This window comes from Rhea americana, unplaced genomic scaffold, assembly GCF_003343005.1.
Source record: "Rhea americana isolate MKP2758 unplaced genomic scaffold, rheAme1 scaffold_97, whole genome shotgun sequence".
NCBI lineage: Eukaryota > Metazoa > Chordata > Aves > Rheiformes > Rheidae > Rhea > Rhea americana.
In genome coordinates this window covers 1,593,820-1,608,867 of record NW_028187166.1, presented here as the reverse complement: position 1 = coordinate 1,608,867, position 15,048 = coordinate 1,593,820, and the positions used below count along the sequence as shown (strand labels likewise).

The 15,048-nt window shown below is 55.9% G+C and overlaps 1 protein-coding gene across 1 annotated transcript; it reads left to right on the top strand.

Annotated features, from left to right (window-relative positions):
* The first annotated feature begins 1,069 nt into the window (after window positions 1–1,069).
* DBH (dopamine beta-hydroxylase) lies at window positions 1,070–14,683 on the top strand. The gene is made up of 12 exons (XM_085325232.1): window positions 1,070–1,411; window positions 3,618–3,764; window positions 4,931–5,188; window positions 6,273–6,449; window positions 6,921–7,023; window positions 8,282–8,448; window positions 9,271–9,414; window positions 9,573–9,611; window positions 10,601–10,660; window positions 11,317–11,444; window positions 12,094–12,253; window positions 14,549–14,683. Exons 1-12 carry the CDS (start codon window positions 1,070–1,072, stop codon window positions 14,681–14,683), a joined length of 1,860 nt encoding a protein of 619 aa, XP_085181358.1.
* Window positions 14,684–15,048: the final 365 nt, after the last annotated feature.

The following is a 15,048-nucleotide window of genomic DNA, read 5'->3' as shown; positions in this document are numbered from 1 at the left end:
GCTGGGTTTGCAAGGGCTGGAAATGAATCGGCYAAAAGTGCGAAGAGAGGAGAGAGCAGAAGGGGAAGAGGTTTTCCAGCTGTTCGGGGGAAATCAGCGTCTTCCCTGAAATGTAGCTTTGCAGGGAAAATATTTAAAACACTGTCAGTGTTGGTTCGTGTGGGGGGGCTCAGACAGGGCCCTATTTGCTATCAGGGCTCTAATGGCATCATTAGAAAACACAAGAGCAAATCTCAAAGCCTGCGGCATCTCCCATTTGCCTTTCTATTCCCCAGACACTCAGCCTCAGGGGATAATTATCTAAATAAGCAGTGCAGAGTGGATATGCTCCTCTCTGTCCCTGCTCCCTGTCCATCCCAGTTCAGTCCCATTTGAGAGGAGGAGCACATCCCAGCTGCTGGCCGCGAGGTGCTTAGGGCACAGATAAACTCGCCGGAGTAAAATGCAAAACAGAAAGGGCAGGAGCTCTCTGAGCTGAGGTCCCGCGAGCCCTGCACACCAAAGCTATGGCAGATCTTCACCTGGAAAACTGAGCTGAGTCGCTGCGGTGCCCTCTGCAAGCAGCACCGAAAGGGGTCAGAGGATCAGGCCTAGAGGAGACGATCAGAAGTGACGAGATTGCGGCGTCCCCAAGACTGCGGCCAGAGAGGCTCTAGGGAGCGATGCTGGAGGGTTTGCACTGCAGAGAGCAGGCAGGGCCGGCCGCGGAGCTGGGCRGCCGGCACAGCAAGCGGGGCAGAGCGCGGCCACGCAGCGCTCCGCAGGAGCAGCTTGCAGGTGAACAGCCCTCTCCAGCCGCTAAGGATGATCTGAGAGAGAACAACATCAGCCCAGTCAAGTCCAATTGCTGTTGATAATGTCCATGTGCAATTAGAGCCAATTAAGGGGAGGCAGAGAATGACAAGTGTTTGGCCAGGAGGTTGGGGGGGAGGAGGCGGTGGGGGGTCAATACCACAATCCAATTTCCCAACCAGCAAATGCAATTAAAGAGCCTCGCTTACCCGGCTTGCCCAGGAGGGCCAGCGCATAAATGGCAGAAGCACGGCGCGCAGGTGTCCTTTCCACCAGCATGCAGACCTCCGGGAGCAAGCCGTGCCCCTGCCCCAGCTTCAAGCTGCGGGAGGTGGTGTCCATGTACTTCACCATGATCGCCGTGTTCCTGGTGGTSCTGGTGGTGGCCCTCCAAGGCACGGCTCCCCAGGAGAATTACTTCCCCTACAAGGTGCCGCTGGACCCCCAGGCGCTGCTTGAGCTGTCCTGGAACATCAGCTACCCCCAGCAAGTGGTGAATTTCCAGCTCTTGGTCAAGGACCCGAAGTTTGGGCTCCTCTTTGGGATGTCAGACCGGGGTGAGTTCGAGAACGCAGACCTGGCCGTGCTCTGGAGCGATGGGCACAACTCGTACTTTGGGGTAAGCTGCTTGCGGGTTTTCAGGGCTTCTCCCCCGGGGATTGCCAGCCAGTGGGCGAATCTGAGCTGTGGTTCGGGGAGGTGGAGCGGGACCACGGCACGGCACGCTGCTGAGCACCGTCTCCTGGCCTGCTCACGCTGCTCGGGTGGAGGCTCAGAGCGGCTAACAGCAGACCCCAAACTGGATAACTTCATTACGTTTATCTCCAAAGAGCTCTGACAGGTGGTTGCACATAACAGCCACAGTGCATGCACACRCACACGCACACGCACASGATGCATCAACAGCTCCGATCACTTGTGCACTTCTGTCAGCCGCATTAAAAATTGACCACAGCTCCCATTAATGACTTTGAGAAAGAACAAAAGTTTTCAGGCAGAAAGTCTGCTCCTGCCAGCATCAATAAGCCAGGCATAACTCACATCTGAAGCTCAGCAAAGATAACAGGACACAGGAAAATGCAATCTGACGGCCAACTGCTCGCAGCACAGGGTTATCAGAAATTAAGCGTGCGAACGTATATAGGCAGTACATAAACAGCTGATGGTAACAGAGTGTGGAGGAAACTCATTTCAAATTTTGCTGTTTGATTTGGCAACTGCAAATTATTGTTTTTTGTTCCGCAGTCCATTTTACAGGTTCTTTGTTGATTTATCTTTGCACTGGGGCCGTAGTTACAACAACTAATCCTGTGCTCTCCAGCAGCTACCTATCCCCCAACAACCAGGTTAAGCTTATTGCACCTACGCTTCACTGCAGAAAGCAATTCATATTTTTCCCTGTGTGAGGCTTTCCAGTAAGTTACGTTTGTACCTCTCTACTTCCTTGAAATTAACCATAAAATATATTCTTTTACAATCAGCTGCGGTGTGATCTGCAGTATAATGAAAGGCTGAAAAGGAGGGTTTATCATCTGCACTGTTTTCCTGCTAATTGCCAGCCATTCAGGATGTGTGATGACCCAAATGCTACAGTATTTCACAGCATCATGTTAAAAAAACATAAAAGATCATTGCTAGTCTGTGTTCCTGTGTTCACCGAAAGACAAACAGTGCTGAGTTAAGCAGCATGCATGCAACGTTTTGGCTTTCTCTTTCAGTGGGTGCTGAACAGCATCCTTTAAATACTGCAAGGAGATTTCTGTAAATCTCTAYAGCCCTGTTTTTCTCTCTCAGCAGCCTTTCTTCTAGATAAGTATGTCAGCTGTTAAAAAGATCCAGATTTGCTTAGCCCCCCATGTACTACAAGATTAATTTGCACAACACACTCCTATAAAAACAAATGCCATGCAAGCTTCAGCTAGCTGATTTTACTCTCCCCCTCTAAGGACAATATGTTCTAGAAATACCACTCCATATTTCTGGCTGAGATGATGCCAGGATGCTTTATTCTTTTCCTTCCTTTTTTTTCCCCCCAAGATAAAAGAGTTGATGTCACTGGTATACTTGCAGTGAGGTAGCTCCTAGGCTCCTCTTCTCRGTAGACAAAAGACACCAACAGGAGATGAAAAGGATCAGGACAACGACATTGTTCCCTTTTAACCCCAGGTTCCTGCAGGGTTTTATACACCAGACCTTCAGTTCTTTAAACACCGGATTCATCCACTGCTTTGCTTCTTGGTGAGGCTTTGTCACCATCATTAACCAAGAGCCCTTTTCTGAGAGGCTTGCTGGGCTCAGGGAAACTGCTTGGGGAAGAGTGATAGAGTCCGGTTACATCAAAATAAGGGTTTTAAAGGGGGGCAGTGATCTCTTGGGCCAATGCTGCAGGCCATCAAGGGTCTGATCTTTAATTGAAAGCTGCTGTTTTATGCTGAGAGTCTTGGAAAACCTGCCACCCTCTCCCCAGAAAGTTCCTCCAGCCACATAAATGCCAAACGTARCACAGATCAGTGCAAAATCTTATATCCCTGCAGGCTTTCCTTCACCCCCATTAACCTCTTCTCCCCTAAATGCATCTCAACCCCTACACACCTTTTTGTGGGATTTTAAYGCTCGATCATACATTTCACGGGTTGAAGGGCTGCTGGAACGTGTGCTCATGGCCTCCAAGACACAGACCAGGGTGGACCTTGGAGGGCAAACCAAGGTGAGACCTATGGCTCCAGCTGCAGGTGCCACCGTTTGCTCCTCCTGCACCTGGGACTGGCCACAGTTGKCAAAGCCTCCTGGCATTCCTGCTCACCACAGTGGTTTTCCTTCCATAGGATGCCTGGAGTGATGAGAACGGGCAGCTCCACATGGATTCCCAGCAGGACTACCAGCTCCTTGGGGCACAGAGGGCCCCCGAGGGGCTCTACCTCCTCTTCCAAAGACCCTTCAGCACCTGTGACCCCAAGGACTACCTTATAGAGGTACAGCATTGCCTTTGCTCTGTGGCACCCACCTCCATCAGCCCAGCTTTYAAGGCTGATATTGCCTTGCCCCTATGACACCCAGCAGGGCTCCAAACCCTGAGTCCACATGATTATATTATATAATATGATATTATACTATATTACCTGGGCTGCATTTCCAGGAGARCAGCAAGTTTTCATGCTGTTTGGGGCAGAAAGGAAATGTGCTACAGATGTCATCCCTAGGATATGAGTAATGTTTTGCAYGATCTATTTAAAACCCATTATAAACCTCTGTACCATGTGGATTTTAGCTGGTTTGCATCATCCGCTACTGTTAAGTCTGAGTTAGGTCTGTATAAATACCCTTCTCCATCACTGCAGCTTGTAGGCTGCAGCCAAGTGTTTGGAGTGTTTCAAAGAGGTGTTGCTTGAAGAGTGGCAAAGAGGAGGATTTTAGCAGGAGCTGGAGCTAAGGTACAATAAATAGAGCTGCTGAGGTGTGCTTGTGAGTTTTTCAATGAAATCTCTCTGGTTCTGCCTTCACTGCTCTTCTGCAAGAGTGGAGACCAGGGAAACACCTCCGGTGTGGATATCAAAGAACAACAGGGTCTCAGCCAAGGATSGGCTGCCCAGGGGTCCTGAGCAAGGAGCAGGAATTGACACCAGTCTCATTTCAGATGAAAGCATTTGATGGACAGGATATTTTGAAGCCAGTGTGGGTATGGAGTTTCCTGCAGTTTCTGTTTTGAGTTTTCAAATGCATGTCTCCCGGTGAGAAATTTCTACTGTCTATCAAAATACTGAGAAACTTGGAGGAAAGAATCTGTGCGAACCAGGAAGAGCCTTGCAGGTCTTTTTTCTCCAGTCCTTTAAAAGATTTCTTTTTCTTTCTTATCTCCTGCCCAGAGCTCACTGAATTCAGCAGGACCATTGCTAGCTTTCAGTAGCCTTTCGTGAGACCTTCTTTCCATATCCCTTTAATAGAGGCTGGGAAGGAAGGGAGGATTTCACAAAATAGTTTCTTTTCCCCTAGGTCTCCCTCAGTTTCTGCTCATGATCAACTCTGGGTGGTCTCTCATCTGGAGAGGCGTCAAGGCTCATCTATATGTATTTATTATATATATATATATATATATATATATATAATAAAAATTACCTGACAAACATTGCTCTCACTTCAGGATGGCACTGTGCACCTCATCTACGGGATCCTGGAGAAGCCAATCCATTCCCTGCATGCCATCAACACCTCCACCATCCCCAGGGGCCTGCAGAGGGTGCAACTGCTAAAGCCCAACATCACCATCCCTGAGTTGCCCAGTGACATGAAGACCATGGAGATAACAGCCCCTGATGTTGTCATTCCCAGCCAGGAGACAACCTACTGGTGCTACATGGCAGAGCTTCCAGAAAGCTTCTCCAAGCATCACATTATCATGGTAAGATGCAGGAGAAGAGGGCTGTTTTCCCTAGTGCAAAGCTTCCTCTTCCTCCAAAGAGGAAACGGCCTTTGCTGGTTCATCTGGGGGCTGGATTTGGGGTCAGTCGCGTTCATGGGCTCCAAAGCCCTTCTGCAAAGTCCACCTCCTCCCTGCCCTTTCCCAGAGAGGCTTTCGGATCTATACAGCTCCCCTGCCATCAGGTCCTAACCACCTCCCTGAGCCATCCCATTAGGCAGCAACACCCTCATGTTGGCTGCAAGAAGTTGAAACCAAGGGCTTGTGGGCAGGAGGTGGCGGGGCTGTGCCTGCACGCCTGGCCGTCGAGCAGGGGCTGGGGAGGGCTCAGGGCAGCTCTGCTCTCAGGGAGGACAGAGGAAGCTTGAGGGTGCCACCAGCCTTCCTGCCCTGCCGTCCAGACAGCCTCGCTCAGCCAGGAGTCAGGACGGTGCCGCAGGTGGCCTGGCAAACCCAGAGCCCAAACTGCGCGAGGGGGAGAGGGAAAACCTGAAAAGGGAACCGAAATGCAGGCTTAGTGCTTTATAAGGGAGAGACAACGCTGCAAAGGAAAACTCAGAGGGAGGATTTTCTCCCCAGCAGATGGTGTGAAATGAATCATCTGTGTGTAAGTAAAAAGTGCATAACTCCCGATACCTCTCCGCTGCTGCGGATCATTCCTACAGCTGGCACTTTTAGCCAGAGCCATTTCTCCAGTGGGTTTGAAATCACCCTTTCCACACCAAATCTSCCATGCCCTGTGCACTGAACAGCTGTTGGCTAGAGATGAAGCTCCAGAGCTGCAGGCAGAGCTCTCATGTCCAAGACCCTCCATGTGAAAAATTAATGCCCCTGAGGTCACCTCAACTCAGTAAAATTAGCAAAGGCTGCAGCGGTCACAACACAGCACAAGCTCCTCTGCTGATCCGGCGTATCTGTTTGCAGGGAAGGGGTGGGATATTTCCCTGTGGGCTCTGGTGGACTCTGGGTCAGTCCTGTAGCCAGAGCAGGGAAGCAGCCCGTGGAGACCGGCTCTCCATGAGGGATCCTAATGTGCCTACCCATTTCTCCGGGTCCCCCTTTGCAGTATGAGCCCGTGATCACAGCTGGCAACGAGGCCCTTGTCCACCATATGGAAGTCTTCCAGTGCGCAGCGGAGTTTGACAGCTTCCCCCATTACAACGGGCCCTGCAATTCCAAGATGAAGCCGGATCGACTGAACTTCTGTAGGCACGTGCTGGCAGCGTGGGCCATGGGAGCACAGGTGGGTGCAGGAAGGAGACCTCTGTGCCAGGCACGTTTGTCACTTATTAGCCACCACCTCCCTCTCCTTCCCCATCCTCCCCACGTGGGAGTAGGCCACCAGGTTGAGCCCTCCTCACATGGGCTACCCCAACCCTGATCTCTGCCATGATCTAAGTTCATCCCTGTCCAAGCTCCCCGTTCTGCCCTGGCCATGTCTGAATCTCCACCTCTTTCCTGGCCTGCCCCTTGTCTTAAATTGGTGCAGTTCCGCCCGTGTCAGTCAGTGTGGCACTACATGTCCATGCAGGGCATCTGAAAAGCTTTTTGAAGGCCAGCAAGGCCAGTTCACCTTCKCAATGCGATGGAGGGGACAAGCCATGTCCCCAGCCAATGTTTATGCCCACAGTTATGCCCAGAGACTTCCCTCCATGCCTTGTCAGCCTCCTCCGAGAAAACCCAGCTCCCCTAACACTCTCCGCTCTRCCCCCAGGCCTTCTACTATCCCGAAGAAACAGGTCTTGCCTTTGGTGGTCCAGGCTCCTCCAGATATTTGCGTCTTGAGATTCATTACCACAATCCTCAGGTGTTCGAAGGTAAGTGTGTAATGCAGAGCTGAAGGCTCCTGCTTTTGTGCAGTCTTTCAGGCATGACCCGTGGAAGTTTCTAAGCAAAAAGCCCCAAAACATAAGGAAAGAACCAAAAATTGGAGCTTTTAGTGGGGGCTGTTGGCCAAGTGTGTTGAGGGCCTCTGATTCCTGAAAGGTGGTGGTGGACCTGAGCACAGAGCAACACTGGTACCAAAAACACCAGGGAGACACCAGCAGCCTGGCTGGGGATGGGGAAATTTAGATACCGTTTTAATGGTATCCCTGCTTCGATAACATTGTCAGGAGACACACTAAAAAAAAAAAAAAAAAAAAAAGAAAGAAAAAAAGGATTCCAAACAACCCAGTTTCTTCATTTACATAAAATCAAGTAACTTCTTGACTACTCAAGTATATTTTTAGGAGACCAGAGCATATGTACTGAAGATCAATCATAGCACATTCGGCAACTCGAGAAGAAACATGTCTATAAATACGGAGCTCATGTCTTTCATAATTTATCTGCTTTTGCATGTTAACCAATAGTGTCTCCCCAGTTATTCTTATCCCTTGCCTGGCTCCAGCCCAGAGACAGGAGTCCAAAGCAAGTCCAAACCCCTCGTGACCTACTGAACCTGCCCTTTGCTTGCCAAGGAGGCCCGGGCGAGCGGGAGCCAGAGCTCGGTTTCGCACAGAGCAGAACTTGCTGCTGACCCTTGCTGCCCTGCGGCCAGCRTCGGCCAAGAGCACGCCGCGGGCACCAGGCCCTCGCCAGCTCTCATTACCTGTGTTTGGAATTATTGTGGTTAAAAAAGAGTGACCTCAAATGCAAGAGAGGCCTGGAGCTCTACAAATACCAGGTGTACTTGCTCCATAGGCATTTTCCCTCCTACCAGGCCTCSGGTTAACTATATGGCCTTAGTTTTCGGACGTATCACGCAGCTGAAGAAGATGCAATGATGTCCCATATTTCTGAGGAAATTCTCCAAAGCATCTCGAGATCTGTCCTTCTGCTTTGGGCTCGCCAAAGCACTCCCTTTACCTCTCTCTTGGGAGCAATTCGGCCTTAGCTGAGTGATCTTTCCAAGGGACCAGGCCTTGTCTAGGAGTTTAACATAACCAGAACAGCACGCGGGAGAAGAGCCGCAAGTGAGAGGCTGCGGTACCTCYCCCCGCTCTCTACCGCGGAGCCACGTCCGACGCTGTCCCCGGAGCAGCTAACTAACTCTCCCGCCGTGATTTGCAGCCTTGTCCTCTCGCCTGCCAGGTCGCCGCGATTCCTCGGGGATCCGCCTCTATTACACGGCCACCCTGCGCCGCTACGACGCCGGCATAATGGAGCTCGGCTTGGTCTACACGCCGGCGATGGCCATCCCCCCGGGGGAAGCCGAGTTCCTGCTGACGGGGTACTGCACCGACAAGTGCACCCAACTGGTGAGTGCACCGGGGCGGGCCGGCGTCCCCGGAGGAGGACGTGCCCGYGAGTGCAGGAGGCGGCGCGCTGCAGCCGAGGGTCGTGGACGGCTTTTCCTAGGGCGCGGACAGCGGAGATGATACCGCATGGAGCACAGAGCTCCGAAGTCCTGGTTTTAAACTCCCTGAAACCCTTCCAGCCCGTTCCGATGAGGGGACTCTGGAGTTACGCTGGAAAGAAAAATCTGCTGCTTAAAACGAACACCAAGCAGCAGTACCCAGCTGTCTGGGACGTGCCACGGTCCCCTCCAAGGCCGGTCTCCTCGGGAGCCGTCCGCCGCGGCTCCCAGCAGCACCATTCCCCATCTTGGAAACCTTACGGCTGCGCTCACCGTGCCGAGGCAGCGTTTTCCCTTCTGGTAACGCAGAGATTTGCCTCTGTTTCCAAGGAGCTCTCCAAGAGCTCTCGAGTGTGTTTTCTAAACAGCCACTCCGCTCCCAGGGAAGTTTTTGCGGATAATTTTGTAGGGCCTGCCCACAAGGACTCACCCGCGCCACCACCACCGAACGCAGGGCAGCAAACAGCGGTYGGCTCGGCTGCTTCTGCTGACGTAGGGCATGGCAGCATGGAAAAGCCAATCCGTCGGTGGACTGAGCGGCCGTACCGCCGCACAAGCTCGCTTCCGAGCTTCCCCAACGCTACAGCAATCCCCAAAGCCCCGTTACGTGTGTGCTGGGAGCCCGGCGAAGGGCCAGCCGGTCCCGAGCGAGAGGCTAGGAGATGCGGGGAGGGGAGAGGGACGTGGCTGGGCACGGAGGCTCCAGCAGTGCTTCTTCCTCCAGGCGCTGCCGGCCGCGGGCATCCACATCTTCGCCTCGCAGCTCCACACTCACCTGGCTGGAAGGAAAGTGGTGACAGTGCTGGCGCGGGACGGGAGAGAGCGGCAAGTCGTGAACGCGGACAGTCACTACAGCCCTCACTTCCAGGTACAGCYGCCCCAGGCCCGGAGCGGAGACCGGGGTCTCCTGGACGCCCGGCTGGACAACCCCCGTGGGGCGGATCCAGCGCCGTGGCCCCGGGTGCAGCAGACGGGCGCAAGCCACCCTGGCACTGCTCTAACCCGGCTCCCTTCCTTCCTTCCCAGGAAATCCGCATGCTGAAGGAGGTGGTTCCCGTTTTTCCTGTGAGTAGCTCTAAAAACKACAGCAGCTTCCAAACAGACCAGGACGTTGCCCTGACTCAGAGGTTTAGACCCACCGGCCGCCCCCAGAGCTGCGACTCCTTGACGTTGCCTCGCCACTCGGCGGGGAGCGCGCTGCGAGCGGGGCTCGCCCCCCGGCCGCTGCCCGCGCGGAGCCGGCGAGCGCCCCGGGACCTCCCCGGGGCTGCCGAAGGGCACGGCGCTCCCGTAGGCTCCGCGTCCTGCCCGCCACCGCCGTGCGGATGTCTTAGGTGTGCCASGGCCCATGTCGCAGCGGTGCGTGGGCAGCCGAACCGTCCCTATAGCTAAATTTAGCTTTTAGCTTTGATTAAGCATCGTAGCTTTTAGCCAAGCGTTCAGCTGGGCTCGCTCTGCTGCTGTCGGAGAGGCTCCTCGGGAGGGGATCCGAGCGGGGCCGGAGCTGCGTCCGTGCGGGAGATGCCCTTTCCATCCCGGGGTGCCGGGGAAGTCGGGCAGAGCCTGCAGCGAGAGGATTTCCTCACGTTGCAAATAAGCAAAGGCATACTCGAGGGTTTCTGTCATTTTTTCTGTATTGGAGGGGCGGGGGGTGGGGGGGGAGCCCAAACCATCCCCTGCAATATGTCATTGCTTAAAAAAAAAAAGTGCACCTTGCCGGGTGCTATCTATTCAAATTCTGTACATTCCAAACAGTGCCAAAGCACATTTTTAGGTGCTTCAGCCCTCCAGAAATCCTTAGAAAGTGAGGGAAGCGGGAAACACCGTTTCAGGGCTATGGGAACCTCCCCAGGGAACGCAAATTCTCCCGCTGCCCGGAGGCCAGCACGGGCTGGGGAGGCAGCTTGCCTGGGGCTATTCCAGCTGCTGCGGAGAGCGGAGACCTGCGCGAGAAGCCCCGAGCCGTTACGAACTTACCGATCCCAAACCGCGCGGGTTTGAGCCGGGAAACTTTGCCGCGTAACAGAACTGCGTGTTTGTGTTTGACCGCGCAGGGCGACGAGCTCATCACAACCTGCACGTACAACACGGAGGACAGAGGCCGAGCGACGGTGGTGAGTGCGGGCGCGGGCGCTCGCCCTTCGGCTCGGTTGGGAGCGCTCGCGAGGCCGGCACCGCGTGAACCCTGCCGGCATCGGAGCCAGAAAGCAGAGGGAGGGCCGTAGYGACGTGAACCCACCAGGCTCTGCCGCCTGCAGCTGGGATGCTAAGGTGCTAAATGAAAAGCAGCACGTGTCAGTCTAATTCCCATCGCAAACTGTTCCACCRGGTATTAACTGTAATTAAAGAGAAGTGGTGTTTTTTTGGCAGTGCATATTATTTTCTTGCATAGGCAGTGAGAAAGAGGCTGTCAGAGGTACCATCAACAGGGACAAAGCTAAATATAGCAGAGGGATTATAGAAACTCTGCAATTTAACGTAAACTACACGAGCTAGCCTGCRTGGCTGCCCTTGCATAAATGGCCAGATAGGCAGCACGCTGCAGGTCACCCGCGCGCGCAGGTGTGTGYGCATGTGCGTGTGCATGCAGGTGTGCATGCAGGTGTGCGCTCTGCGTCTTTGCAGCCCGTTGACCTTCCCACCGCGCGAGCGGCTCGTGCGGAGCAGAGCCGGCTGCCGGGCGCGCGGCAGGGTCACGCCGCTGCCGAGCGGCGCGGGGACAGGCCCCGCGGCCCGGCGGCGCGTACGGCACGTGTGCCTCTCTCGGCAGGGCGGGTTCAGCATCACAGAGGAGATGTGCGTGAACTACGTGCACTACTACCCCCAGACGCAGCTGGAGCTGTGCAAAAGCGCTGTGGATCCCGGCTACCTGCACAGATACTTCAATCTCGTCAACAGGTACCGAGCCCCTGCACGGCGGAGCTGAAGGCAGAAGGGTTGATGCCAAACCGTTCGCTAGCAATACTGGAGAAGGGCTTGAAAAGGGGGGTTTAAAGCTCTGGCAGCGCAGTAGCCCGGCTTGGGGCACTCAGGCCATGTGGGTTTCAGGGCATCCAGTGACTGCTGCAGTGGGAAAATGGGAATCAGTGGGAAAGAGTAGTCCTGCCCTTCCCTTTCCCCTGCAGATGCAACTGTTTCCAGGCTCCTGAGGGACGATATAGTGGGAGGCACTGGGAAGGGAGATTCACCAGGTGAGGGATCTCCATGCAAGATGCAATGCACAGTGCAAGAGAGACTTATGTACAGTCTCAGTCCTCTACTCCAAGGCAGACATCAGATATCCCTGCCACAGGAAAGGCTGCAGCTCGTTTCTCCAGGACGAGAGGGGGGAGATGCTGACCTTGCACTCRGTGCCCCAGTGCAGGCCACCCCAAATCTTCCCCACAGAGGGGCTGGTTGTGCTGAGCAGGTYTCTCCCCGTTGTCATGTGCTGAGTTTGGAGTCTTTCCAGGCTGAGCTCTAGGCAAGGAGGAACTGGATGTGTCCAGCCTTGAAAGGGAACAGCACATCTCTGCTGCGTTTCAGCCTGGCGTTTCTCCTGCACCAGGTTCAACGACGAGGAGGTCTGCACATGCCCGCAGGTCTCCGTCCCACAGCAGTTTGCCTCTGTCCCTTGGAACACATTCAACAGGGACGTGCTCAAATCCCTCTACGGCTTTGCGCCGATCTCAATGCACTGCAATAAATCCTCAGCCATCCGGTTCCCGGTACGTACAACTTTGAAACCAAATTCTGACACGCTTTGTGGCAAAACTCAAGGCAATAGGTAAAAAGCAGCTCAGCAGAAGTGCCCCTCACCCCATGCAGGGCGACCCCAGTAAGGCGAGGAAGGTTTCTGGTGCTTATCACCTGGCCCATCACAGGCCAGGTATTTAAGACGATGTGCCACAGCCAAGAGCATGCTGTCGATGCGCTCAGCCAGATTCAATTAGAGGAGACACATTTGCATAAAGCAATTTTGAGACTTACTTCTCAGAGTAGACCTGAGCTTCAAACCAGCAATGTCTTCCCAAGAAGGATAAACATGAAGTGATTTTCAGGATTTTGGCAAATTAYGTCTGGTCCTAGCAGAGTGAGTTCACTGCATGCAGCATCTGTGCAATCTCCAAGTGCAGAGATAGAGCAAGACCAGAGGGCTAAAGTGCTGTGGGATCTTTAAAGAAAAACCAGGCATAGCAATGATCATCATGACAACGATGATGAAGATTTAAAACGACCGATGGTCCATATCACCGCCAGTTCCTGCTGCCATTTATCAGGGTAATGGGACTGTGACTTACGTGCTAGGTTATTTCTGGATTCAGCGCTCCCACAGCAGCGAGGAGGACCTGGAGCTGATCTCGAGGAAGACCACCAGCTTTCTCCGCTGGTAAAGCTCCTTTAGAGCAAAGTCAGCTCTGGAGCAGGCAGACCCCCCCCCCCCAGGTCTCCTGGTCTAAGCTGCCGGGTCCGAGCCGTGCCCACGCAGGGGCCTCTCTGCTCCCCGCYGTGCCCGTCGGTGCGGGGACAGCAGCGCTACAGAGGCTTCGTGCGGCAGATGAAGCATGAACTTTGCCTCTCAATTCCGACCCGGGCGGCTCTGCGGGTTTCGGAGGGGTCTGGGGCAGCCGGGAAGAGGTTCGAACCACACCGAGCTGCCGCCAGCACGGGGAGGGTCAGGYGCAAGGCGCCTCTGCGCGAGCGTCCCTCCTGCTTTGCTCGGGTTTTCGGAGCGAGCCGAGTTTTAAGACATCTCATGTATTGCACAGTGTCACCCGCCAAGAGAACGGCTTCTAATTAAGCTCACACGTTTCCGCGGCGTGGCGATCCCGACCCTGGAGAGGTTTCTGGAAGGGCTCAAAACCCACCAAACGCCCTCGATCTGCCCCGAAGCGGCAGCGTGGKCCTGGAGGAGCGCTAGCAGGGGGGCTCGGGGCCCGGCCGGTCCCGGGGCAGCCGAGCGGGGCTCAGGAGCGCGGAGCCCCTGGCCGGATCCGGCGCCGCGGATTCCCCCGAGCTTCGCTGCAGCGCGGCCGGGAGGCAGCCGGGGCGATCGCGGACCCCGGAGCCCGGCGGGAGGCGGGATGCCCGCGGCAGGGAGGCCTGCGGGGACGGGGAGCCGCTGCCGCGTCGGCCCCTGCGCTGAGCCCGTGCGGCTCCTGCAGCAGCCGCTCTCCTTCGCTCTGCCCCTCTCCCGCTGCCCCCAACGTCGCGCCGCCAGGACGCCTCCACCTCCGCCGCCTTTCCCGGCRCTAGCTCTTGCCAGCCCGTTCCACTCAACAAACTGCAGGGAATTTCCTCAGAAAGCATAAATCCAACTTTTCTCCTCCTGCTGATGGCTCACCGCTCTAACTCTCGGATCCAGACCTCCGTCCTCCTGCTCCGACCGGAGCTCAGCTCGGCTCAGCTCTGTTTTCAGGCGAAGGCGCAGCCGGCAGCCTGGCTGCGGCRGTGCCGGAGCGTCGCTCGGCCTCGCTCTGCCGGCGCCCAGCTGCCTTCCCGCACCCTGCTGCAAGCCCCCGTGTCTCTATCGACGCCCGAGGTCGATGCTGCCCCGAGGGCTCAGCCCTCGGTGCTGTCTGTGCCCGGCGGGTTGTTCCTCGCAGGCGAGCACGGGCTGGAGCGCTCGTCCTGCCCGGGGCACCTCGCGCCCCGGCCGGAGCAGCCCTTTCCCAGCTCYGCTCCGCCGCGTCTCGCCCCGGCTGCTGCAGCCCGGCCGGTTCGGAGCAGCCGCACGCAGGCAACCGCGCTGGCGCGCTGCAGATCACACCTCAAAGCCACCTTTTGTGCCCATATCTGTTAAAAAGCTCTGTTTGGCGGCTCCGTGCAGCGCCGGGCACAGCAGCCTGCCCCACGGGCGGGCTCGCAGGTGCTGCTGCAGTGACTTACGGGAAAGCATCCCGGCGTTGCTAAAAACACTTCCAGCATTGAAGGGCATTTCATTTTTGTGAGCGTCGATGAGAAGGGAGGTCTCGGGGCGCCCGCAGCCCGTGTGCTCTCACCGCCCCCCTCCTCTCTTGCAGGGCGAGTGGGAGAAGCAGCCGCTTCCCACCGTCRCGGAGACGCTGCGGGACCCCGCGCCGCGCTGCCCGCCCGCCCCGGCGCCTCGGCCGGCCTCCCCCGTCCCCCTCAGCCTGGGCAAGAGCAAGAGGCGCTGAGAGCCCGGCCAAAGCCTCCTCGGCTTCGCGGCGCCGGGGTGCGTCCCGCCCGGTGAGCGAGGGAGCCGCTGCCACCGCGGGAAAGCCGGGCCGGGCGCCCGTCGGTGCCCGGCACCCGCCTCGCCGGGGGGCTGTTGGGGCTCGTGAGTCAGAGTTCGGCGAGCGCTCTGGAGCTGGCAAGCGCTATTATTAGTGTGTTATTAGCAATCCTGGCTCTGAGTAATGCTGCTTTCCGCCCCCAGAATGATAACGTGGAGGTTTGTGCTTGTGCCTCCCAGCCCAGCGGCGGGGGAAGCACCTGGGGGGGATGTGGGGGGAAACCGAGGCACGGGGCAGCGACCTGCTCAGCCCGCGAGCCTGCGCGG